The 26,242-nt window shown below is 36.5% G+C and overlaps 2 protein-coding genes across 9 annotated transcripts in view; one reads left to right on the top strand and one right to left on the bottom strand.

The window, feature by feature from the left end:
• Positions 1 to 7,407, top strand: part of CABLES1 (Cdk5 and Abl enzyme substrate 1) — a 64,249-nt gene extending 56,842 nt beyond the window's left edge. For both annotated transcript variants that reach the window (XM_058177396.1, XM_058177397.1), the window contains 3 exons: positions 2,504 to 2,610; positions 5,230 to 5,437; positions 6,059 to 7,407. In XM_058177396.1, coding sequence (XP_058033379.1) covers positions 2,504 to 2,610; positions 5,230 to 5,437; positions 6,059 to 6,199 — 456 coding nt within the window. In that variant the 3' untranslated portion in view covers positions 6,200 to 7,407. The remainder of the gene's footprint in view (positions 1 to 2,503; positions 2,611 to 5,229; positions 5,438 to 6,058) is intronic.
• TMEM241 (transmembrane protein 241) overlaps positions 1 to 26,242 on the bottom strand; it is a 113,476-nt gene that overhangs the window by 50,389 nt on the left and 36,845 nt on the right. Inside the window, exon 15 of one of the 7 annotated variants that reach the window (XM_058177403.1) lies at positions 18,507 to 22,768. The exons of 3 other annotated variants lie outside the window; for them this stretch is intronic. In XM_058177403.1, coding sequence (XP_058033386.1) covers position 22,768 — 1 coding nt within the window. In that variant the 3' untranslated portion in view covers positions 18,507 to 22,767. 3 more of the 7 variants (XM_058177402.1, XM_058177400.1, XM_058177401.1) reach the window with 3 other exon arrangements.

The following is a 26,242-nucleotide window of genomic DNA, read 5'->3' as shown; positions in this document are numbered from 1 at the left end:
CACATTCAACACTGTTTAGGGATGAAAAACTGAACATGTCATTTGGTATTTTCTTGGCCTTTATATTTTTTAAAGATTAATAAAATTTACAGCTGCATTCTGAGACGTTTCGTACACTTCAGAACTTCATAAAGAATCTCTGGCAACTCTGTTTTACTCTTCCCCAATAATATACAGGCAATAATCAAAGATGTAGTGACTTGCAATATTTTTCAAATTGACTGGAGGGTTGTTGCAGCTCTGCCCACCTGCCTGTCACCCCAGAACTGTAACTTTTGACTACCATGCACAGTGGCACTTGGCAGCCACAGCGCTGGCCCATAAGGGCATAGAAGGGGTGGATGGGAATTGGTGAGTGGGGAAATTGCAGCATTCCTGCAGTCATAAGTGTGGGTTAACTGCCAAGCACCTGAATTTTGATTACATGATTGCGAGGGTGCTGCTATAGCCATAACTTCTGGCATGGATTGTAAATTCCTTCATTAAACACCATCATAACTTTGAACCATTATGAACAAATAGCCTGTATTTTTAACCAGTTCAACCACACGCTGTAGTATTACCGAAGTTAAGTGAATTTCTCAGCACCTTCATTAGAAATATAAAATTGATTTACTTAATAATTCAAGAGTAAAACAGTACAAAGTACATGTACATTGTGAAATTTATAGCTTAAAAAGCCTACGTAGGCAGAAATACTTTCTAGACATAGAATTTAATTTGTGGAATCTTCTAGCAAGCTAGCTTAAATGTTCTTATTAATATTTTGAAGATTAAAAACAAATCTTTCAACTTCATTACTACTGTGAATCTATCTTATTTATATTTATGTAGTAGTTGTAGACCATTCTTATTATAGAACACCCACAAAATAATGAAAGTATAATGCTTTTATTGTACACCGTCAAGAGTCCTTCTCTGAAGATGAGCAGTTCAAAAATGTGAAAGAAAGAAAGAAAGAAAGAAAGAAAGAAAGATAGATAGATAGATAGATAGATAGATAGATAGATAGATAGATAGATAGATAGATAGAGTTCTATTTCTTCATTTGTCTTAAGAGAGGTTATGTGAATGCAGTGGTGGGCTAGATATAGATCAATACACTGAATCTGAATCTGACAGAACGGTTACATTCAAATAGTTCTCAAGTTTCAGAATTAGGGAGATGGTCTGTATTTTTTTCCTCTAAGAAACAAGTTTGTATTTTATGGTCCTCTTTGACTCCAAACTATCAAAACAGATACATGTCTCTTCAATGGTGCTTATGTTCAGGTTATCCGCTAGCTATTAATTATGGTTATTTTTAATTCTCGCATATGATTGATATCTCTCTCTCCCCCCCCTCTCTCGCTCTCTCTCTCTCTCTCTCTCACACACACACACACACACTGGAGAAGCCACTGAGAACTGATTTTATGGGATCAAAATCCAAACCACCGTTACCAGTGGCTTCTCCAATGGAATCCAGTTGTGCAGGTGTAAAAATTATTAAATGAGTTCCTCCTGGGGTAGAAGGTTTCCCTAAACTATCCAAGATCATGCTATTAAAATATACCAGAATACCCCTTTTCAGTGGCACAGTTGTGAGGATTTTTTTTTTTTCAGAAAATAAAAATTAAAATAGTTTTGTGAAACCTCTGTTAGGTTTAATGTATCTGTTTTATACTACATTTTCTCTTCTTCTAAGAACCCATGCCACTTTCATAACAACACAGTATTATTGGCTATACCCCTTGAGATTTTTTGAGGAATCTCATATTTAAAAAATATGGCTTCTCTGTCTACAAGGTTGCTTACCTCTAGTCTGAATAATTGACTTCCTAAAAGTATATGTAACTTACTGGCCACCATCCTTCCTGCTAGATCTTATGAGCTGTGATAGGTAAGCATCAAAATCTGTCCAAATGCTTAAACCATAACTGTGAACTAGATCCCATAAATACTCAACTACCTGATACTTCAGTAGGACTTATAACTACTCAATCTGATGTGTACATGAGTAACTTTACATTCAAAGTGCATTGTGTGTACTGTAAGTAGTAAGCTTCCAGATTGGCTTGAGCAACTCATTTACAACTGGCAAAAGTTCTGCTCGGCACGTCTCTGAAGAATTGTTCCTAGCAATTAAATTCAGAGTAGCCTACATGCAAACCTACTGCTGCCCTTTGCTTCATGGCCCAGTCAATTGTGAAAAAGTAATTAGTTAATTAGTAATGTATTTGTGTGTGTGTGTGTGTGTGTGTGTGTGTGTGTGTCCTTGCATCCATGCATGTTGCACCCACATTTACACTATTTGTGGATATTGATAAAGAAATCTTGAGCTTATGAAAGCCTAATCAATGATATTTATATCGGTTTTAAAATACCACAAACTCTTTTATTGTTCTTTGATGAAACAGTTAGAAAATAATTACCATGGTAACTTTTGAAAGGAAGAGGAAAAGGAAGAGGCAGAGATTCTAATGCCAAATAGATATTAAATCTTGTTTGTAATATATTACAGACTACAGTCATTGATTATGTGAAGCCATCGGACCTTAAGAAAGATATGAATGAGACCTTCAAGGAGAAGTTTCCTCACATCAAGTTGACACTCAGTAAAATAAGAAGGTACTAATCCCAGGCAACTACCCTTTGATATATTTAGTATAGGGAGGTAAAACATTAACAGTAGATTTTCTGCAAAATGACCTTTAAGGACACTAAACAATCAGCTGCTTCCTGATCAGATGTTCAGTAAATAAGATAGCACATGGACCTAAGTATATATTATTGACTTGCAATGTTTTAATAATTAAACATAAATGCTGAAAGGAAAGAAGAGAGTGAGCACTTTTGTAAAGGCAGTAGTCAAAACAGAAAAAGTTCCTATTGGATAGTTTAGGGACGACAAGAAATTGAGATTCATTAACAGGATCAGTAGATGGAACAATTTATCCTAATTGCATTTTATTAATGACTGCTAAGGGATTGGCAAATATGTTGGATTTAATTTTCTTCATTATTCTAATCATTTTTCTAATTTGAAATTCATTCTATCCTTGTTCTTCTGGTGTTTTGTTTTTTTTGTTTTCATGTCTGACAAAAACCCATGATTTCTTGTGCACGTTTATCCTGAATATTTTTGTGAGCAATTTAATATATTTTACAGCTGTATATATTTAATATATTGCTGTACAGTCTTAAATTTGAAAACGGGAGGATGTAAATAATCTTTTCAGTTGACAGGTATAGCCAAGATATTTGGCAGATGGTCTTCAGTTGTTTATAGCATTATACAAAGACTTTCTACTTTGAATATGTGTGTAAATACATGTACATGTACTGTACATATACATCTGTGCCCCCTCCCCCATACACTGTGTAAGCAAGCCCTAACAGAGGAAAACTTATAGAAGAAATACTTTTCTTTATATACACATGTAAAAAAAATAGATTATCATGGCTACTTACAGGAGTGTATGACCCTTTGCCTCATTTCAAAAACCATTTGCTTAATCTTAGTTGAGATCTCAAGCAGGAGCCTTTTTTTAAGGCCTGCTGGGCAGGGTAGAAGAAGTAAGAGCGGGAGAAAGGGAATTGCAAATGTTCAAAATGGGCATTGCAGGAAGTATATAATGTAGCATAGCAAGCCAGTTTGTTCTAATGGTTAAGGTAACAGGCTGGACACCATGAGTTCTAGTCCAGCTTTAGGCATGAAAGTTGGCTGGGTGACTGAGCCAGTCCATCTCGGCCCCACCTACCTTGGGAAAATAGGAAAAGAAAGGAGTATTGGGTACATTTATTCCCTTGAGTTATTTATAAAAATAATAAAGCCGGGTTATAAATAAATAAAATCCATTGTTATTTTTCATTAAAAAAAAATCCCTACTTCTAACATCCTCCCACTGCTGTGCTGCCTCATCATCGTGTTAGTAGTGTTCCTCAGAGGGATGAGTGAAGAATGTTGGGAGTGTGTGCCGATTTTCCTAGCAGAGTCACCCAAGATGTGCAGATCATCTCAGCTGCCCAATTAAAGCAATTAGATACTACCATTAGGCAGCATTGATATAGGAAATTGCCAGAGATAGATGATCACTTTAGCAAGGTACTGCACAGTTGACGGCAGTGGTAAATCATGTCTATGTTTTTATCAAGAAAATCACATGAATAGAAAAAAATAAAATAAATCAATACTAACACAGATTGAAAAAGAAGCATTCATGGAGTACAGTTAGGCAAATACTAAGTGTACAGATGTAATTCTTTGGACAAAAGGAAAAGTCCCAGTAAAACTAGTAACAGGAAGAGGTGGATGAGTTCATGGGTTGGATAGATCTCAAAATGGTTACCATTTTTGATTAGCACTAATCAAGTTTTAACTGCTGGTTCCAAATTTTGATTACTTGATTAGAAGAAAGAACAGCCATTCTCCATTTAGATGATAAAAACAGCTTTGGGAAATCAACTATGTATGGTTGAGAAACTACCTGGACAAGCAAATTGATGATATCCAAGCTCCAGTTAACCAGCTGGAATAGTTTCAGTATATTGCATACACTTATATACCTCTTTTTTTGTAGTCCATTGATTAAGCTCTATTATTGTTTTTAAATAAATTTAATATCCTTTGTATGATACTTTGTGTACTTACAGTCCAAAAACATGAGTAAGAGAAAAGAAGAGAGTTGTAACTTATATTTGCAAATTATTATTTGCAATTGTCCAGAAGGTTAGGAGACTCTTTTGTAGTTTTGCAGTTGCACAGGGGAAAGTATAACAAGAGCACTTCCCTGCTTTGGCCTTCACATATTTTTCATAGTATGCGACCCAAAGGCTAGGTGTGGCCTTCAGCCTGGAGAGAGCAGTGAAACCCTATTCTAGAAGGTAGAGTAGGAAAAGCAAAAATAAGAAAGAGCTGTTAGACTAGAATTTCTGCTTGCCAAATAACCTTTTAAGCAGTTCAGCCCCTTGCTATGTTGGTTTCTTTACCTAGAATCTTGCCTTGTTCAGCACTTTGAAGATACCAGGCATATTATTGTGTAAATAACTAGGTATGATTTCAAACATGGATATTTCAGTGTTCAGAAATTCAGAAGGCATAAATAATTACATATACTGAGAATAATGTGCAACATAATACTACAAATATTTCAGCTATGTATATTTAGGCAAGATTTCTAAATTACAGACATTGTTATTATCTCCAGTTTTCTTTGGCAACATAACTTACTTCTCTTCCTCTTTCAGCTTGAAGCGAGAAATGCGCAAACTAGCTCAAGAAGAGTGTGGTTTTGAGGAGCCTACTGTGGCTATGGCCTTTGTCTATTTTGAAAAGCTTGCTCTCAAGGGAAAACTCAACAAGCAAAACAGAAAGCTCTGTGCTGGAGCATGCGTCTTACTAGCTGCCAAAATTGGCAGTGACATAAAAAAGCATGAAGTCAGGCATCTTATCGATGTAAGTATCTCTGGCCACTAATTTTTGCCATAAAAAAGTATTGGGAAGTGTTGTGTCTTCTTCTATGGTCATTACTTCAAGTATTACATTTGTTTGAAGAATAATTAAAATAATTAGGAAATTCTATTTTAATAATACTAATAATTCATTAAATTTGTATGCTGTTCAACTCCCATCAACTCTGGGTGGTTTACAAAATGTTAAAAATACTTAAACATAGGTAGATGTGCAAAACCAAAATGAACACATAACAGAAAAGCAGGGATAACAGAACATACAAGAAGGAAAAGAAAGTGTTATTAAATGTCCTTACTAAAAGCCTGGGCAAACAGCCACATCTTCAGGACCCTTTAAAATACTAGTTGGGTGGGGAGCTGTTCAGATCTTGGGAGAAAGTTAATTCCAGAGGTAGGCGCTACTATGGAGAATGTGGGTCCTGGGTCCTGGAGGTGGCATTGTTGAATTGATGAATCTGGAGTGCACCAATCCTGACTGATCAAAATATCTCCCCAAATGGTTGGGAGATACTATTCGAATCTATAAATAAAATTAGGGGAAGTTATTTTAAGTACTTTCCTACAATTATACTAAATACTAAACTAACTGTTGGCTATGTTACAGAAACTGGAAGAAAAGTTCCGCTTGAATAGGCGAGAGTTGATTGCCTTTGAGTTCCCGGTGTTAGTGGCCTTGGAATTTGCTCTTCATCTACCTGAACACGAAGTGATGCCACATTACAGACGCTTGATCCAGAATTCCTAGCACAGGCTACCCTTCCAAGAAGGAGGAGGGGTTTAAAAACTATTGTCTATTTTGCTCAGAAGAGCAGCAAGTTACTACTGAAAATGCAAAAAAGAAAAAAAAAATGGGATGCAGAAGCCCCAGTGCCCTTTCTTCTCTTTTCAATGCAGCTTTTCAACCAGATATTAGGAATAAAACAGTGAATTCCTTAAGACTTCTCAGGCTAGATGAATTGTTTAACTACTCAGTGCAAATGTTGAATGAGTTCACATATGAGTGGACAGTGGGTGGAACATTCATATAATACTTTGTGGACCAAAAGAGAACTTTACTGGGTTGCCCAAATAATTCATGAAAGAACAAGGAGTATTAGCACCTTTCTTTTACACTTTTTGAAAAATCCTGTTGACCCACTTGGAACTGGATGCATTTCCTGCTAGAGCTGATATCCACCTAACGAATGGATCCAAAACCAATGATGGGTTGTGATTATATTATCACTCTGTCAACAATGTGCCAATCTATTTTTTTGTAACTGTTATTGAAAGTGCACTTTTCCTGGCTGGTGGGTAGACTGTTCAGTTGTGTACAAAATATTGGACAGATTTGGAACCCAGTGGCAGCCTTGAATCATTGCAGTGATATTGTTTACTAAAGACCAGAGGACAACTTTTTTCTGTTTGCTTTATGAAAACTACTGGAAGAGAGACACATGGCTACATTGGAATAAGCTCAGATAGTATTTTGTAATTCCTGATTATTTGATTACCCCAACACCATTTTTTTTCCAAGTTCATAGTACTGAAAAAAAGCTACATGTACAAGAAGCAAATCTGGTCTTATGTTTTCACCTTTGTATGTGATGCAATTCAGACGTTCAAAACAAAGATGCTATTATATGAAGATCTTGTTTTAGGCCACATGCATATTTCTAATCACTGCACTTTTCCCTCTGTGTAGATGGTTAGATTTGCACTTGGTAGTATTGTTATTTTGTACTCTATGTTAGAGTGCATTCCAAGTTACATTGATGATGCTCTATGTTTAAGCAGTGTTTTATAAAACCAAATTGTACTGCTGAGGGCATATTCAGCAGCAGTCTTGGGCCCTCATAGTAGATGCATAACTAATGTAAGAAATTTTTATTGTTGAACAATTGTTGTTTTCATTAGAAATGACTGTATAAAATCAAATTTAAATTAGGGGCCATTAAAATTGCCACTTTTTCATACTGCTCTGGAATCTTAAAAACTTTATAAACCGCATGTTCATAAAATACAACATGTAAGCTGAAAACAAAAAAGCAGACTTGTCTTAGACAAACTGCTGCAATTTCCATGTATTCTGTTTTCTAAATAAATGTATGTATGCATAGATTCTCTCACACACACAGATCTGCAAGATGACAGACAGTTGGATCTGCTTCATAACATGCTATAGAACAAGCATCAGGTAATTAAATTACTATTTTTATATATAGTTTATGCTCATGTCCCACTTTTTCCAGTGCTGATTCACTTGGTACAAATTATGACTGGCACAATAATTAAAATAAAATCAAGTGTTTATTGTTTGTCATGGAATGCACATTAATTGAACAACTGTTTTATTCTCGTTCCTCTTTTATCAGTCATTAGTATTAGGATTAACAGAAGTGGAAATGAAAATAGTACAACAACAAAAATCTGTTGTCTTAAATTTCAGACATTGAAAAAATGGAACCTAAGTCTGAAGACTTAACAGTAGTAGACTTTTAAATTATTTGCCTTGATTTATGGGATCCACTACTACCGTTATATGAGATCCACTACTACATAGAGTGTGGTCTGAGCAATGCAGAGTAGAGCAAATCATATTATGTGATTCAGAAATTACACTTCAATTGACGGAACCTACAGTTTTCATAGCCATGTCATTGATGATTATAGTACTGCTTATGATTAATTACAATTCTAACATCTTTTTTACAGAAATATTTTTACCAAAACAGGCCTCATATACCTTTGCATATTTTTTCTTAAGAATTTTGCATTTTCTTGATAAATTTCATTCTCTCATTTTCATTCCTGTCACCTGTTGTTTTGTGTTTCGCTTCTGCCTTCAAGGTTATTACTTATCTCACCCAAAGTTATGCTACCTACTTACTTGATAATTTTTTTTTTATCTCAATCCCAGTCCTTGTGCAAATATTCAAGAGTACTAGAACCAAATCTGAATCTTGTGTATGTGGTATCCCATTCTCTACCTTGTTTCAGTGCAGCAAGGAATATTTATAGTAATTTAATTAAAGATTATAATTACAACAATAAAAATTAGTTCAAAATGAAAACAGAGAATAGAACTTTATCACCTTCTCTTAAAATACAACAAATAATTTCTTCTTCTCATAGCCCATCTCCTCTCTATGAACAAATCCATGAAACATTGTCATTTCACTTCTGATGTCAGCAAGGATTTAATAAGAGTTAACAAAAATAACTATTTTAACTTGATCAAATAAACCAACTTTATATTCCTTATTTTACTTCTAATAATTTTGAACTTTTAGTCCCTTCAAATAATGACAAAGGATTGCCTTTTCATTTTTTTTGTCCCCCTTCTAACAAAACTCTTCAAAATTTAATTTTATTATTGTTGTTGAAAACCCAATATAGGAAAATTATCCAGACCATTCTCTTGATTTATTTGTATATCCCTTTTAATTATTAAGATCAGCTGGTTTATTTTTGAATACTCCATGTAACATTTTTTTTTCTTGTCAATCTCAATTCTTAGTTAGAACTTCCTCCTTTTCTATAACATCTTTTAGACACAGTATCTGTAGAGGACTTTCTATTAAAATTAACATCTGAGTTTATTGTTCAAAAATATCCTTTAATATCCAATGTTAAAATATTTTGCTTTGTTCTGTAAATTGAGTTTAAATGAGCTTCTCCCTTAATTATAATCTTTAGTTCCCTCTAGTCTCCAATTTTTAAAAGTTTATCTTAGTATGGCTTTTAAATTCAAAATGAAATTGTTTTCCCATGGAAAAGGATTCTTTGTAGTTAATACCAAAATCATATTTCTCTGGGTCTTTCTCTGGATCTTTATTCCATTTGCGCCTTTGTAAATCAAATTTTTAATCATGCTTTTTCTATTTATCAATTTCCTTCAAGTTTTTACACTTGAAAAACAAACTGAAAACTTTTTGAGAGAAAAATAGCAATAAAAACTAGAATAATGTGGCTGCATAAGTGTTCATATCCTCTTGTAAGTAAGGATATGGCTCAGAATTAACCAATCACATTCAAAGTGATATTCAAACTGATATTAAATCATTCATACCTGCCATGAATTAAAGTGACTGATCAAGCCCATATAAAGTTCAGCTTGGGAGTAGGAGTTTACTGACATTTACTCAGTTGCCTTGTACAGCAAAAGCCATGGTCTGCAACGATATCTCATTGCTAGAAGGTATCAATCAGGAGAAGGGTGCAATTTTTTCCCCAAGGCATTAAATATAACATGGAACACAGTGAAGAGAGTTATCAACCTGTGCAGAAAAGAGCACAACAGTGACATTACCAAGAATTGGATGTCCCTTCAAAATTGATGAAAAAAACAAAACTAGTCCAAGAAACAGTCAAGAGGCCTTATTAAAGGAACTGCAGGAATTTCTGTCAAATATGGATTGTGTATTACATGTGACAACAATTTCCTATATTCTTTGTATGTCTGGGCAGTGGGGCTAGGGTGGCAGGATGGAAGCCATTTTTTATAAAGAAAAACATCCAATCCCAGCTACAGTGTGCAAAAACCTACATGCAAAAAGCTTGTGGGAAAATGTGTTATGGTCTGATGAGATCAAGGTTGAACTTTATGACTAAAATTCCCAAAAAAAAATTTGGCGCAAAAACAACGCTGCGCATCAGCAAAAGTACACTATACCTATAGTGAAACATGGTGGCAGCATTATGCTTTGGGTAATAATAATAATAATAATAATAATAATAATAATAATAATAATAATAATAATAATAATAATAATAATAATAATAATAATAATATTTTAATTTGTATACCGCCTTTCTCCTGAAGGACTCAGGGCGGTGAACAGGCAGATAAAATATAAATACACACAATAATTAAAAACATCCCTTAAAAAACTAATTTAAATGCCCAAAATGTTAAAAAACGTACTCCCCCGTAAAATCACAAAATTTTAAAAACCCATCCAATAAAAATAAAAATCAGGCTAGTCCAGCCATACGAAATAAATAAGTTTTAAGTTCATGAAAGGTCCTAAGGTCAGGTAATTGTCAAGTCCGAGGGAAGTTCGTTCCACAGGGTCGGAGCTCCCACAGAGAAGGCCCTCCCCTGGGGCCGCCAGTCGACACTGTTTGGCTGCCGGCACCCTGAGGAGTCCCTCTCTGTGGGAGCGTACCAGACGATGGGAGATAGAAGCCGGCAGTAGACGGTCCCATAGATAGCCTAAGCCATGGAGCGCTTTAAAGGTGGTAACCAATACCTTGAAGTGCACCCGGAAAACAACAGGTAGCCAGTGCAGTCTGCGCAGGATAGGTGTTATGTGGGAGCTCCGAGACGCTCCCTCAATAACCCGCTCAGCCGCGTTCTGAACTAGCTGAAGTCTCCGGGTGCTCTTCAAGGGGAGCCCCATGTAGAGAGCATTGCAGTAGTCCAGGCGAGAGGTAACGAGAGCATGAGTGACTGTGCATAAGGCATCCCGGTCCAGGAAGGGACGCAACTGGCGGATCAGGCGAACCTGATAAAATGCTCTTCTGGAGACGGTCGCCAAATGGTCTTCAAAGGACAACCGACCATCCAGGAGCACGCCCAAGTTGCGTACCTTCTCCATTGGGGCCAATGATTCACCCCCGACAGACAGCCGCATCTGCAGCTGACTGTACCGAGGTGCCGGCATCCACAGCCACTCCGTCTTGGAGGGATTAAGTTTGAGCCTGTTCCTCCCCATCCAGACCCGTACGGCTTCCAGACACCGGGACAGCACTTCGACAGCTTCACTGGGGTGGCCCGGGGTGGAAAAGTACAGCTGGGTATCATCAGCGTACAGTTGGTATCTCACCCCAAAGCCACTGATGATCTCACCCAGCGGCTTCATATAGATGTTGAACAGGAGGGGTGAGAGAATCGACCCCTGCGGCACCTCACACATGAGGCACCTTGGAGTCGATCTCTGCCCCCATGTCAACACCGTCTGCGTCCGATCAGAGAGGTAGGAGGAGAACCACCGATAAACGGTGCCCCCCACTCCCAACCCCTCCAACCGGCGCAGCAGGATACCATGGTCGATGGTATCAAAAGCCGCTGAGAGGTCTAATAGGACCAGGGCAGAGGAGTAACCCCTATCCCTGGCCCTCCAGAGATCATCCACCAGTGCGACCAAAGCTGTCTCTGTACTGTATCCGGGCCAGAAGCCGGACTGGAACGGGTCTAGATAGACAGCTTCATCCAGGTACTGGGGTAGCTGACATGCCACCACACTCTCTACAACCTTCGCCGTAAAGCGAAGATTGGAGACTGGCCGGTAGTTCCCTAAAACAGCTGGGTCCAGGGAAGGCTTCTTGAGGAGGGGTCTCACCACCGCCTCTTTCTAGGCCGCAGGAAAGACCCCCTCCCGCAAAGAAGCATTTGTAATCCCCTGGAGCCAGCCTCGTGTCACCTCCTTAGTAGCCAGTACTAACCAGGAGGGGCACGGATCCAGTAAACATGTGGTGGCGTTCAGCCTACCCAGCAACCTGTCCATGTCCTTGGGAGTCACAGGATCAAAGTCATCCCAAACCACCTCAACAAGACGGGCCTCAGAACCCTCGCCTGGATCTACCCAATTTTGATCCAATCCGTCCCGAAGCTGAACGATTTTGTCGATTTTGTCGGTCTGTTTTCTTCAGCTGGAATTTATACAAGGTGGAGGGAATTATGAACAGTTCCAAATATTAGTGTATTTTGGCACAAAACTTTCAGGTTTCTGCTAGAATGCTGAAGATGAAGAGGACTTTCATCTTTCAATAGACAATGACCCAAAGTATACCTCAAAATCAGCAAAAGAATGGCTTCACCAGAAGATGGGGTTTGGACTGGCCCAGCCAGAGCCTGGACATGAATCCAATTGAAAATCTGAATTTTCCTGAAAATTCAGGAAAAGTGAATTTTCCTGAAAAGTGCCTATGCACTGGAGAAGCTCTGGCAATCTGATAGATTTGGAGCGCTTTTGCAATGAAGACTGGGGAAAGATTCCCAAGACAAAATTGAATAGTTTCATAAAATCAAAAGGTGCTTCAACAGGGTATATCTATGTAACCATCTTTATGCAACCATGTTATTGTAAATTTTTATTATTTTTCCTCCTAAAAGATTTCAAGTTTGTTTTTCTTTTTTTTTTTTTTTTATTCAAAAGTTTTACAAAATTTTTTCCCCTTTCCCCCTCCCTTCGCAACCCCTCCCCGACTTCCCGGAACGAGCACAAGGTATAGTTAAAAGTAAAACAAACATATGCTAAAAGTTTTCATCCCAACTTAATTATACCCCTACAATCATCAATTCCTAACTTCCCCAAAAGCAATCAAAATAATACATCATAATCATTCAAAACAGTCTGATAACTCTTAGTCTGATATCTACGTTGAATATAGTCAATCCATTTTTCCATTCCTTTAAGTATCTTTCTTGCGTATTGTCTTTCAAAAGGCTGATATCTTCGCCATCTCAGCCAAATTGGCAACTTTCAATATCCATTCTTGTATTGTTGGTACTTCTTTTTCTTCCAATATTGTCCTATTAGTAATCTTGCTGCAGTTATTAGATTTAAAATCAATTTAGTCTCAATTACTGTACAATCCGTAATAATTCCCAACAAGAAAAATTGCAGGAACTTTATCTTCTTTTCAGAACATTTTGTAAAATCCACCAAATTTTTATCCAAAAGGCCTTTATGTCCTTACAAGTCCACCAAATGTGAAAATATGTAGCCATCACAATTACATCTCCAACATTTTGCTTGCATTTCTGGATACATACACGATAATTTTTAGGATCTAGATGCCATCTATAAAACATTTTATAAAAATTTTCCTCAGATTCTGTGCTCGTGAATTTAACATTTCTAACCCAAATTTTTTCCCACGTTTCCAATAATATTGGCTCCTGAAAATTTTGTGCCCACTTTATCATACAGTCCTTTACCAAGTCCCTTTCAGAATCTATTTCAAGTAACACATTATACAATCTCTTTATATGCTCCTGAGACTGATTTCTAATTTGCTTTACCAAATTTCCCCCGCTCTGGTCTATACCAATTTTTTGATCTCCCTTCCATCTAGCATGTAATTGCTCATATTGAAACCAAGTATAATTTTTCCCTTCCTCTCTTAATACTTGCAGAGATTTTAACTGCAAATTACCTCTTTCAGTATACAAAAGATCTTTATATGTAATCATTTCCTGCTTCTGTTCTATGTTTATATTTTCTACTGTATGTCTAGGACATGCCCATATAGGAACCTTATAATTTAGTTTATAAGAGTATTTTTCCAAACACGCAGAAGGGCATTTCTTAGCACATGATTTTTAAAGGCCTTATCCACTTTTTGTCATAAATTAAATATGCATGCCATCCATATAACAAATCATAACCTTCTATATTCAAAATTCTGTCCTCTGTTAAATTAAACCAATCACTTATTGCAGAGAGAGCAGCTGCTTCATAATATAATTTAAAATTAGGCATTTTAAACCTCCCTTTCCGAGAATCTTGAATTATTTTCATTTTAACCCTAGCTTTTTTACCTTCCCATATAAATTTGTTAATTCCCTTCTGCCATTCCTCAAGATTCTTATCTTTCTTAATTATTGGTATCATCTGAAAGAGGAATAAAAATCTAGGTAAAACATTCATTTTAATAGCAGCAATTCTCCCAGCAAAGATAATTGCAATTTTTCCAAACAATCAACTCCTTCTGAACTTTTTGCCATAAAACCTCATAGTTATTCTTATACAATTTCACATTTGATGACGTAATATAAACCCCTAAATACTTAACCTTCTTTACAATTTCAAATCCTGTTACTTCCTCTAGTTTTTCTTTCTGTTGTCTGGCCATATTTTTTATTATCACTTTTGTCTTTTTCTGATTTACCTTAAACCCTGAGACATTCCCATATTGATCAATTATTTCCAACAAAGATTTACTAGAATTTATAGGGTTTGTTAAAGTAATCACCAAATCATCTGCAAAAGCTCTTAACTTATATTCATACTGTCTAACTCTAATTCCCTCTATCTCCTTTACTTCGTATTTTATCCAATAATGGTTCTAGAGTTAAAATAAACAATAATGGTGATAAAGGACATCCCTGTCTTGTTCCTTTCGCAATCTTAAAAGGTTCTGTTAAGCTACCATTGATTATAATCTGTGCTGTTTGCTCTCCATAAATTGCCCTAATTATTCTTAAAAAACCATCTCCAAATTGCATCTTTTCTATTAATTTAAATAAAAATCCCAATGCAATCGATCAAAAGCTTTCTCTGCATCGAGAAAATAAATGCTGCTGGAATAACATTTTTCTTTGCTAAGTACTCCAGTAAATTAACAATCTGCCTAACATTATTCCTCATCTGTCTCCCTTTTATAAATCCAGATTGATCATCATGAATTCTTCGCTGCAGAATCAACATTAATCTATTAGCTATTATTTTAACAAAATCTTATAATCATTATTTAAAAGTGAGATTGGCCTATAATTCCCAGGTTTAGAACAATCCTGTTCCTCTTTGGTATCAATGAAATAAAAGAGGTTCTCCATGAGGGGAATTCTCCTAGTTGTATCTGATTAAATAATTCCTTAAGTGGACCTAACATCTCATCCTGTAAATTCCTATAATAACTAACTGTAAGCCCATCCGTACCAGGAGTTTTCCCCATTTTAATTGTTTAATTACCAAAATAATTTCTTCCGAGGTTATAGGCCGATTCACTTCATCCGTTTGTTCTAAAGTTAAATTTTTAACCCTATATTTCTTCAAATAATTATCAATATCGCTATTCAATATATTATCTTTAAGATATAAATTTGTATAATATTCTAAAAAAGCTTTTTTAATTTTATCCTGTTGATATCTCTTTACCTTTGTATTCTATTTTTCTATAGTACGTTGTTTTTGTCTTTTCCTTAAAGTGTATGCTAACCACCTACCAGGTCTATTTGCATTACAAAAGTATTATGTTTGGCATATTGTATATTTGTTGCCACCTGATCAGCCATTATCATATTAAATTGATTCTGTAGTAACTTTATTGCATCTTTAAGTTTTTGATCATGTGGGTTATGTATTAATAATTGTTGTTTCTTATAAATTTCCTCTTCTAAATACCTACGCTGTCTTTGTTGCTTATTTCTCTGTCTATTATTAAGATATATTAATACACCTCTCATAAAAGCTTTACTGCAGTCCCAAACCATTTCTATCGATGTTTCATTATTCAAATTATAATCAAAAAATTCTTTCATCTGCTTTTTACATTGATTTACATTATCCTGATATCTAAACAAATTTTCATTTAATCTCCAAGTTCTTCTACCCTCTTTTCCATATTGCAATTCCATCCAAACAGGACTATGATCAGACAAACATCTTGGAAATATCTTAGTTTTCTTCACCCTAAAAAGCAAATCATTAGAAATTAAAATAAAATCAATACGTGAGAAGGATTGATGCCTATCAGAGAAAAAAGTATAGTCTCTTTCCTCCAAATTCCGCAGTCTCCATACATCTCTTAACTCAAAATCTTCTATCATATCAAAAAAGGATTTAGGCAGCTTTGCATGTGCAGGTATCTTCTTGGAAGAAGTTCTCTTGTCCTTTCGTGTATCTATTACTCCATTCCAATCGCCCAATATAATACACGATTTATAATCCCATAGGATCAACTTATCATATAACATTCTATAAAATTTTTCTTGTTGCTGGTTGGGTGCATATATACCAAGCAAGAGAGTCCTTTTTGTTTCTATTGTAAGTTCAATAGCAATATATCTTCCATAAATATCTGCCTCTATTAACTTGGCTGGTATATCTTTTCTCAAATAAACCACTATGCCATGTTTTTTCTCCAAAGCTGAAGCAACAAAATGTTTACCTAACTTTGAGTTTATTAGGTACTTTTGATCTGATAATTTAATATGTTTCTTGTAAGCAAATAACATCATTTTTAAATTGTTTCAAATAATGAAATATTTTTCTTCTCTTCTGAGCTGAGTTCAAACCATTGACATTCCAAGTCAAGATTTTATTTGCCATTACTGGGCTGCTGAAGCCTTTGGGCAATCAACTGAAGATCGTCCTCCGTATCTTCGGCCGTGCTCCTCCCACCGCTTCTGTAGCAGAATCCTGAACTTTACTTTGAGTTTGTTGCTCCTTTTCTTTACGCTTAAGGGCCCCCCTCGTCAGTCTTTGTTCTTGTGGTTGTTCCTCTGATGGTAACATCACTGGAATCACCTCAGCTTCCACACCCATTTGAGTCTCTTGAATTCTTTTTCCTATTATTTCTATTTCAAATTTCAGTACTGTAGAAAGAAAATCTTTGGCCTTAAGCACTGTGTCAATACGATATCTTCTTCCTGATAATACACTGTCAAGCCAACTGGAACCTCCCATCTAAATTGAATCTGGTATTTCTTAAGTTCTTGTGTAAAAATGTAAAGTCTTTTCTATCCCTTAACATCTTGGGAGGATCTCTTCAAAACCTTCAACTCCTGTTCCCTATTTTCAAGTTTTTCTGAAAAGCAACTTGCAAAATTTGATTCCTCACTGTTCTTTTCAAAAATAAACCACGATGTCTCTAGGAAGTTTCTTTTGCCTAGCAATCCAAGAATTAACTCTATAAAATTTTGTCAATTTGATAAGCAACCTCTTGTGGATCAAGTTCAATAAATTCAGCCAGAGCTTCTGATAAAATTTTTTTTAAATCTTCCCCTTTGTCTTCATTCAAACCTCTAATTCTCAGAGCTCCTTCCATCATTCTATACTGCATCACCACCACTTGATCTTCATTTTTATCCAATTTGATTTGCATTCCCCCCATTCTATTTTCTATTTGTTGATTTGACTGAACAATTTCTTGCACCTCCTCCTCCACCACCTCCAGTCTTTTTGCCAAACCTTGAAAAGCCATTAAGATATCTTCTCTTATTTTTTTATTATTCTCTTTATTTCTTCTCTTATTTTCTCATTATTATCCATAATCTCCTTAAACCTTTCTTCAGACACTTTCCCTTGCTCTTTAATCAGATCTTCTAAAGCTGGTTCAGAACCCCTTCTGCCCCCAGTCTTAGGTGGTTTAGTAGCCATTTCAGTTTTAAAATTCACAAAATATAAGTCTAGAAACTTCTCTTCTCCCCTTTAAGTATAGGAGAGCTCAGTTCACTTCATTAAAATCCACACATAACATTTCTTATCTTCTTAGTTGCACAGACTGTTTAAAATTCCATTCGTCATTTTCACTCCTGCTCAGGCGCCATTTTAGAGTCAATTAGAACAAAGGAAAAAAATTTCTTTTTAGAAAGTAGAAGTCAGGAAATCAAAAATACTTGCAATCCAATAATCGTCCGCTTGCACTCATTCCGTCTGCTTAAAGAGATCCATAAAGATAAGACAATTAGCAGAGATGGACACCTTCTTCTTTTCCTGCTTTTGCAGTGACGCACTGAAGTCGGAGATGGCAGAAATATTTATGGGACCCCTCGACCCTTCGAAGCTCTGCTTAATTAAAACAAAGCCTCTGGGGAGGTCTACCAACATTCCTGCGCTCTTATCTTTTCTCTTTCATCCAGAGAAAAAGATTAAAGCCGGCTTTTCCTGGCTTTACGATGTTCAGTGCGGAGCCCCTTTAATTAGGGCTCAGCGAAGGGGTGGAGCCACCCGGAAGACTTCAAGTTTGTTTTTCTATTCAGTTGTACAGTGTATATGTCATATTAAAGGTGGAAAGAACTTTGAAGTGATTTATCTTGATCTGATATGATTATGTTTCAAAAATGGTGTATAGACTTTCTATAACTAGTGTATTCTCAGAGTTTTCTTAAGACATAGCAGATCATCAGTTCCACAGCTGGGTCTTTCAGAATTATAATTTCAGCCATGTGAATTAGAGCAGTATGTTCCTTGTAGTTGTTGCAGAACATTTAAGTATCTACATCTCAATATTATGAGAAAATCCAAAGATCACAATTTTCAAAATCCAAATCTTTTTTTTTTAATTATGAGACACCATCTGTTTTTTTTAGTATGAAAGATAATCCTTGCCAAGAAAAATCTTTTATAATTAATTAAGGCAGTCCTTATCTTGATTAATGATGCAGAAGTCCAAGACAAAGCTGTTCCGTCATTGGATCAGGAAACTCCATTCAGCTACCTAAAATAGTCACCTCTTTTCATTAAAAGGCAGTCAGAACTGTCCAGTTACATTTTGGATGTTTTCTAACGTTCACCTATAAGAAAAGATGCTGATGTGTTCTATATAATATTAATAATTAGGACTGCTAGATAATTTTTTAAAAAAAAATTCATTAAATAGTCTTTTCATAAATATTTACATCAATTGATCATATAATTTAAACCAAAGTCTTAATATAAGAGTTTATTTGAGAAAGTGAAGAAAGTAGAGGAGGTTATGTACAATTTCATAAAGCTGTCATTCAAAAACAATTGTTTTTATGAAGATGGGGTATTTAGAAAATACATTAATTTTGAAAGTCCAAAATACGCAATATAACAAACTCATTGGCAAGAATAAATTATCTTAATAAAACTTTTCGTAATGATTTCTACTACATTCTCAATAAAAAATAAGCATATTGAATCAGTTTTTGCTTTTGAACTAAATATTGGGTTGTATTTCGTAATAATGAAAATGTCTATAATGATACATTAAGTTACAAATAATTTAAATCATAGCATAATGCAAAGAACATATTCTTTGCCTGCACACATTTCTAGATGTTGCAACTGTAGTTTAATTAGAAACTTACATTGGCAGAAACTTCACTCTAGATCAGCATGGATTATAGTGGAATGGTACAGAACCTTTAAGGCTTTTTAGTATTCTGAGAGAAGGCAAAGTCCAAAAGTGGATGGGAATATACACAGTATGGTTGAGACAACGTTGAATTTAATTTAAAGTTAATTAAATTTGGCATGAATAAAATTGAATAATGTTATTATTTATTATTCTGTAATACACAAGTGATCCTTGACATGACCACAATTGGAACTGTAATCTCAGTTGTTGAGCAAAGCTTACATTGGTCACATCCGAGGCTCTGGAATACACATGTAGCCCTAGAGTTTTTAGACAGTGCATCCTAGGCTAAAGGGAGTAACACCATGCCTTAATATGAAACTCTTCGGTATATGTATATACATACCAATTGAATAAGCTTTTCAATCAGGTTTGAGGAAGGCAGTAGACCAGGGGTGTCAAACTCGATTTCATTGAGGGACGCATCAGGGTTGTGTTTGACCTGGGGGGCTGGTGGTGGGTGGGCATGATCAGCTCAACGTCACTTGTCAAGGCTCTGTTTTTGGCCATGGCGGCCTCTTCCAGTGAAAATGGAGCTTGGGGAGGCCATGTGTGACTTCCCCAGGCTCTGTTTTCCCTGGCAGAGGCTGCAGGAGGCCGTCAGAGCCAAAAAGCCCAGGAAGGCTGTGCACAGCTCCATTTTCGCTGACAGAGGCATCACAGTCCAGTGCTTTGCTATTTCCAGGGCAGCCCAATGGGCCATATCTAAGTACCTCATGGGCTGGATCCGGCCTCCTGGCCTTGAGGTTGACACCCTTGCAACAGATGACTGTTTTTCATCTGAGTAAGGGTGCCTATAGGTCTACAGAGGTCTGAGTGTAGAGCAGTGTTCTTCAACCGTGGCAACCTGAACTTCAACTTCTACAATTCCCCAAAGTGCATGATGGTTAGGGAATTCTGGGAGTTGAAGTCCATTTATCTTCAAGCTGTCAAGGTTGAAACACAGTGTAGAGATTTTTTTTTTTACATATTTGATGCGGAGAGACTTGAGAACTATATGAATTCATCAGAATACATGCAGTGTTTATCATATCTGTCAAACATTTGCCTTCTAGGAAGTAACACAGCAATACGCTTTTACTCATTTGGGAGTCATAATTCTAGATCAGATATTAGCCTAACTCCGTAGCAAAACATCTTTTTTATTCTGAATCTGAGATGCGAAGTCAGGTTTTTCTGAAATGTTAGTGAGCTGAGCATTGTGACTTCTGTTGCTCTTTCTAAATTGACAGATTCTAGCAACAAGATTACATAAAACTATCACAATATTGGCTGAAATATTTCTCTTTTGGAGTGATCTAGAGTATTTGTTTTGGGTTTTTTTGGTGTGGGTATTTTGTTTTGCTTTGAATAAATAAAGCAAATGATTCAGGATGATTGAGGATTTGAAAAATGGAAGTGACAAAGATAGTCCTTGACTTATGACTAATATTGAGCCCAAAATTTCTGCTGCTAAACAGGATAGCTGTTAAGTGAGTTTTGCCCCTTTTTATGATCTTTCTTGCCACATTTGTTAAGTGAATCACTGCGGTTGTTAAGTGAATCTGGCTTTCCCATTGATTTTGCTTGTCAGAAGATTGCAAAAAGTGATCGCATGACTCCAGGTCATTGCAACTTTCATAAATATGAGTCAGTTGCCAAACACCTGGGGCCGGTATAATGTAATTGTGAAAAATGGTAATAATTCATTTTTTCAGTGCTGTTGTAACTGAATGGTCACTAAAGGAACTGTTGTAAATGGAAGACTACTTGTATCTAAATGCCTCTTAACAAACTCCTTACCCAGATGACAAGCACTTTTGCTAAGCAAAAATGTTTAGGAATAAGAGAGATACAAATATTTGTTACGGAAAGACCCTGCATTCAAATGAGCAATGCTGCAGATTGAATTTTGAATATAGTGCTGCAGTATCACTATATTTCCTTGTAAGTATGCAGAGCCAGAATTAATTACAACATACAGGTAACTCTGATAATCCTTATCTATAAATGTTTAGGTAGTAATTAAACATTTGAATGAAAAAACAGTCTGGTGCTTAAATGTAAGATTCATTTTATTTTTCATTCAGTAGAACTAATGTTGCAGATATGCTGACTATCATCCTAATTTTTACTCTTATTTTCCATAGAGTCCTTGGCACACATCAGATTCTGGGATGGGATGGTTTTTTGTTTTCGATTTTGATTCTCAGATGGTTTCATTTTATAGAGAAAGTAGAACTGAATGTGATTCTGTTACTTTAGTGGAGATTGAACCAGGGGTGAAATCCAGCAGGTTCTGACAGGTTCTGGAGAACTGGTAGTGGAAATTTTGAGTTTGGAGAACTGGTAGCGGAAATTTTGAGTAGTTGGGAGAACTGGCAAATACCACCTCTGGCTGGCCCCAGAGAGGTGTGGGAATGGAGATTTTGCAATAACCTTCCCCCAGGAGTGGGCTGGGAATGGAGATTTTGCAGTACCCTTCCCCTGCCACACCCACCAGGCCATGCCCAAGCCACGCCCACAGAACCGGTAGTAAAAAAAAATTAGATTTCACCACTGGATTGAACCATATCCTTCCTGCTTACCATTCAATTCTTCAGAGCCAATATTTGAATATTCACAGTGATTTTTATCTCTACCATGCCATAAAATACAAAGGACTCATACTGGAGAAGACATTCCAATGAGTTGTTATTTCTTTTCAAGGTATATTGGAAATCTATTTGCTTTTGCAAAGAGGCTCAAAAATGCCAACCCACAATATACTTATAACAGGATCCACGGGAACAAAATTAACTTTGTCAATATGCTTACATTTTGCCCATGCTGAGGCAAACTGGCAACAGATGGCTGTGTTCATATATAACATACAAAAGCATAATGTGAGTTGGAGTACTGTCTGAACCCAATTAACGTAACATGTTAACAGTTTAACTGGATTAGTGTATATGAATCAATGATAGAAGGTGTTGTAGGGAAATAAGCACAAATGATTTTGTGTACCTGAGTTGACACAACTAGTGTTGTGTGGTCGGACAAAGGGGGGTAAGTCTTCAAGTGTGCTTATCCTATCAGTGATGATCACTTATGAGTGGTCATTTATAGTCTGGTTGGATTTTTTTTTTTTTGCAGCCAATGTTTTCCTCACAGCAAGTTTATAAAAGCATGCTGGCTGGGGCATTCTGGGAGTTGAAGTCTGCACATCTTAAAAGTTGCCAAGTGTAAAAAACAGTGTATTGGTTGCATTCTACACTGGTTCAATAAAACAAAACTTAGTACTATTGCATGTGAGGGTCGGATCATATGAGAGGTCATTGTATCTGTATCACTGCATCCTCTCCCCCAGAAAGTATGGTATTGATGCTTCCCAATGGATCCATTCATCCCACAAATGTTTGCTGTCGACATCTTACCATGCGGTGTCAGGAGGAGGATAAGGAAGCAGGAAGTATAGTATGTTACCTACAATAGGTAATGCGTATTCCAGGCTGATGAGGAAACAAGTACTGTTTATCTGCAATACATCCAAGATCAGAATAACTGTAATGCAGGGCTTCATGAGGAGGTATTGGGTTATCTATTCCATTCTGTGATAAAATAAGCAATCATAATCTGAACACAATTAGAAGATTGGCCCTGAGGAAAAAAGTAGGGAATGTTGGATAGTCCCAGTTTAGTGATGATCCTTCATTTTAGCATAACAAAAAAGAATCCCCGTTTTTATGCATTGCTATTAATAGAAGATATGGCTTAAAAACAGGAACAGGTAGAATTAATCCTACTCTATCCTATAGCTGATGTCTCAGTTTTATTGTGAATAGGACTTTTTTTTTTGAAAAAGCCATCATGGAACTGAACTTGTAACCTGCTGTTTGCTTACATATCTTCATAATCGCTTATTCTTAAACAAAAATTGAGCAGTCCCATTGAAGAATCATCTTCCTCACTTGCCAGTATTCATGTACCAGTCCTTTCAATGTAAAGAAGAAAGACTTCAGCAAATCCAGCCAGCAAAAGACTGTTAAGAAAGGATAGCAGAAATTTTGTAAGCAAACATTTGCTAGAACAAACACCAGAAACACACAGTCAAGTCAGCATAACCCAAAGCCAATAAAGTTAATTCTGAAGTTTTTTTCAGCTTGTTCAATAAGGGAAGTAAGAATGGATTGGGTTTGCTGAAAATATCCCACCCAGATTCCATCTATAACTCATCCCCCAATCCTAGGGATTAGGTCCTAGGAAAGGTACCAACAATTGGGAAGGATATAGAGATCCTTCTCCTGAGACTTTCTTCCTCCTAGTCTGCCTTTTCTTCCCAGTTAAATCCCGGAAGGCAGAGCCACTGATTTATTGAGGGCATTTTGAAATATTAGTTTGGATCAAAGTATAGGGAGCGTTCAGTCAATGTTTTCCTCTAGGGAAGCTCTGAGAATAATGGTGTGCATGCTGTTCACTGTCAGACTCTTCAAGCGTGCAAAGAAATTTTCACCCTCTAAATGTTGAATTATAAACCACAGCAAATCTTGGCATCAGTTATGCAGGCTAATGAAGCCGGAAGGTATAGATCTGGACGACTACAGCGCCCCATTTCATTGGCTTAATATTTACTCTTAATTGCACTGACATCTATGACTATAATGTAATACTTAACCCAAAATGTCTCTCTCATCCCTTTATTTTAAAACTCTCACAGTTGTACAAGCCTCACAATTTAAATGTGGATAGACCTATGATTAATATATTTAAGACAGAACATTGTTCTCGATGGCTTGAACCAACACACCCTGTACATGAGCAAAACCAACTTCTTATCCATAGTGCTGTCAATAAGTCACAAATTCCCTCCTTTGTATGCTCACAATACCAGGAATTTTCTTGAGGGGAGGCAATTTGCTCTCAAGAGAACGGAATTGTGTGGATTACCGGTAACCAAAATATGACTAAATATGTCATTTATCTTTTCATATTTGTATGGGATAGTGGTTAAAGTGCTGAAGGAGGATCAGGTGAACCTGAATTCAAATCCATTCACATGGGGATACCAATCATTTTTTCTCAGCCCACTCTACTTCACAGAGTTGTTATGAGGAAATATGAGGGGAGGGGAAGGAATGCTATATACACCACCTTGAACTTCCTGTGAAATCTAGGAAATGCATAAGATACAATTAAGGACATCTTTTCCTGCCCTTCCTTCCAAGGAATACTAAAGCTGCAGATCCTTCTTTTAGGTTTACAGTAACCTGTTATGTGACAGGCTGAGAGGAAGGAAGGAAAATCAACTAGTAAGCTTTGCTGCCCTGCAGGTTCTCCTGCAATGACTCGCCAATCTAAGCTTCTCCTGGGTCATCTTTTACTTCTATTTTGTTTTTAAAGAGTGTTTATATAAATTATTTATTCACTAAATGGTTTTGGAAGGAAACCTCCAGAACAGCTTGGGTGGGTCACTTGAATTTCCTATTGTGTTTCTGTAACACTGCCTATCATCCAGGGGTCCCTATCACACCTGCTCTAAAGATACTTCTCCAATTCGGGCTTCTCATATTCCGGTTCTGTATATGGCATTTCCTGTCCTGTATTAATGTGACCAACAGCATAAGCTGAACAAAGGATACCAGAGGTTCAAGAGGTTCATCTTTTGTTTCTAGAGAAGTCAGTCCATGCATCATTCATCTTGAGCAAGAGCAACAGATGGCTTCAAGGCTATTCTCCCATTCCTCCCCTCAAAATCAGCAAAATGCTGCCTCTGTTCTGTGTCTCTTCCAACAGTGCTATGTTACAGCCTTATATTTTAGTTCCCTGACTTGGTTTACAAAAAGAAAAACCCCAAAGCTGCTTCTGCAGCTATATCAATAAAACAAATCTTTGTACAATGTATAAGCAGAAAGTCCTTTTTATATGGCAAACTAGCAAAGCTGCTGGATTTGGAGAGTATTCTACTCTCTTAGACTCTTAATTTCATTTATTTTGCAAATCATACAGACGCCTTTGTTCCTGAAATATGATTTGTAAGATTGGTATTATATAAACAATACCATTCTTACACCATAACATACTAAAGTCATTATTCATTGTAAGCCAAGGATGTGGCTGTTTGGAAAAACATACTCTTGGAGGTTGGGAGGGGCAATGGTGAGATCAAAGCCCATTAGAAACATCTTGTACAGGCCCACTTGGGAATAAGTCTTACTAAAGCTCAGCAAGGCATATTTCTTAATAAATGTCATAAGCTTGTGGAGAAGAAAGCTTTCAGCTTCTATTGACTGAGGTAGAAATTAAAGACCCTTCACAGATTCATGAGCCATCTGAACATAAAGTGATTCCTTCTGCGTCAACCCATCAAGTCTTAACAGAATAATTTATTTTGCCCTTTATCTCTAGAAAAGGGTTCCACAGAGTCGCCATGGTGACTAATCAAAGCTTTTTCTCCACGGATTTAACCAATTTTCTGTTTAAGGTAGTACCTGTCATCTCATTGTGCAGAACTGTATTCCAAAAAGTAATTTTCTGTTGGTGAGGAAGTTCCTTTGCCTTGCCTTTGCTGTTACAACTACTAACAGTTATGATTTATATCAAGAAAGTTCTCTTTTTCTTTTTTCAATCTTTCTTTGTTTTGGTGTCTTCAAGTCAGTCTTGACTCCTGGAAACTACTTACAGTTTTGCTGGCAAGAGTTTGGAAGTGGTTTGTGTTGCTTCTTTCCTAGGGCTGAGAGAGTCACCGGGCCAAGGTCACTTAGCTGGCTTTGTGCCTAAGGCAGGTCTAAAGCTAATGGTCTCCTAGTTTCTAGTCTAGTACGTTAACTATTAAACTAAACTGGCTTTTTCCATATCAGATTTAATTTGTGTGCTTTGATTGCTAAAAAGCCCTATTAAAATTAATGGGAATTATTCCCATGTAAGTGGGAGTACCTATGTATTCATCATTTCAGAGAAGACAACACCACTTTAAGCCTACAGCCATTCATTGGAGGCTCATTGTGACTCTTAT

This window comes from Ahaetulla prasina, chromosome 3, assembly GCF_028640845.1.
Source record: "Ahaetulla prasina isolate Xishuangbanna chromosome 3, ASM2864084v1, whole genome shotgun sequence".
Classification (NCBI taxonomy): Eukaryota; Metazoa; Chordata; class Lepidosauria; order Squamata; family Colubridae; genus Ahaetulla; species Ahaetulla prasina.
Note: the sequence above shows the minus strand (reverse complement) of the source record. Positions and strands in the feature narration are given on the sequence as shown.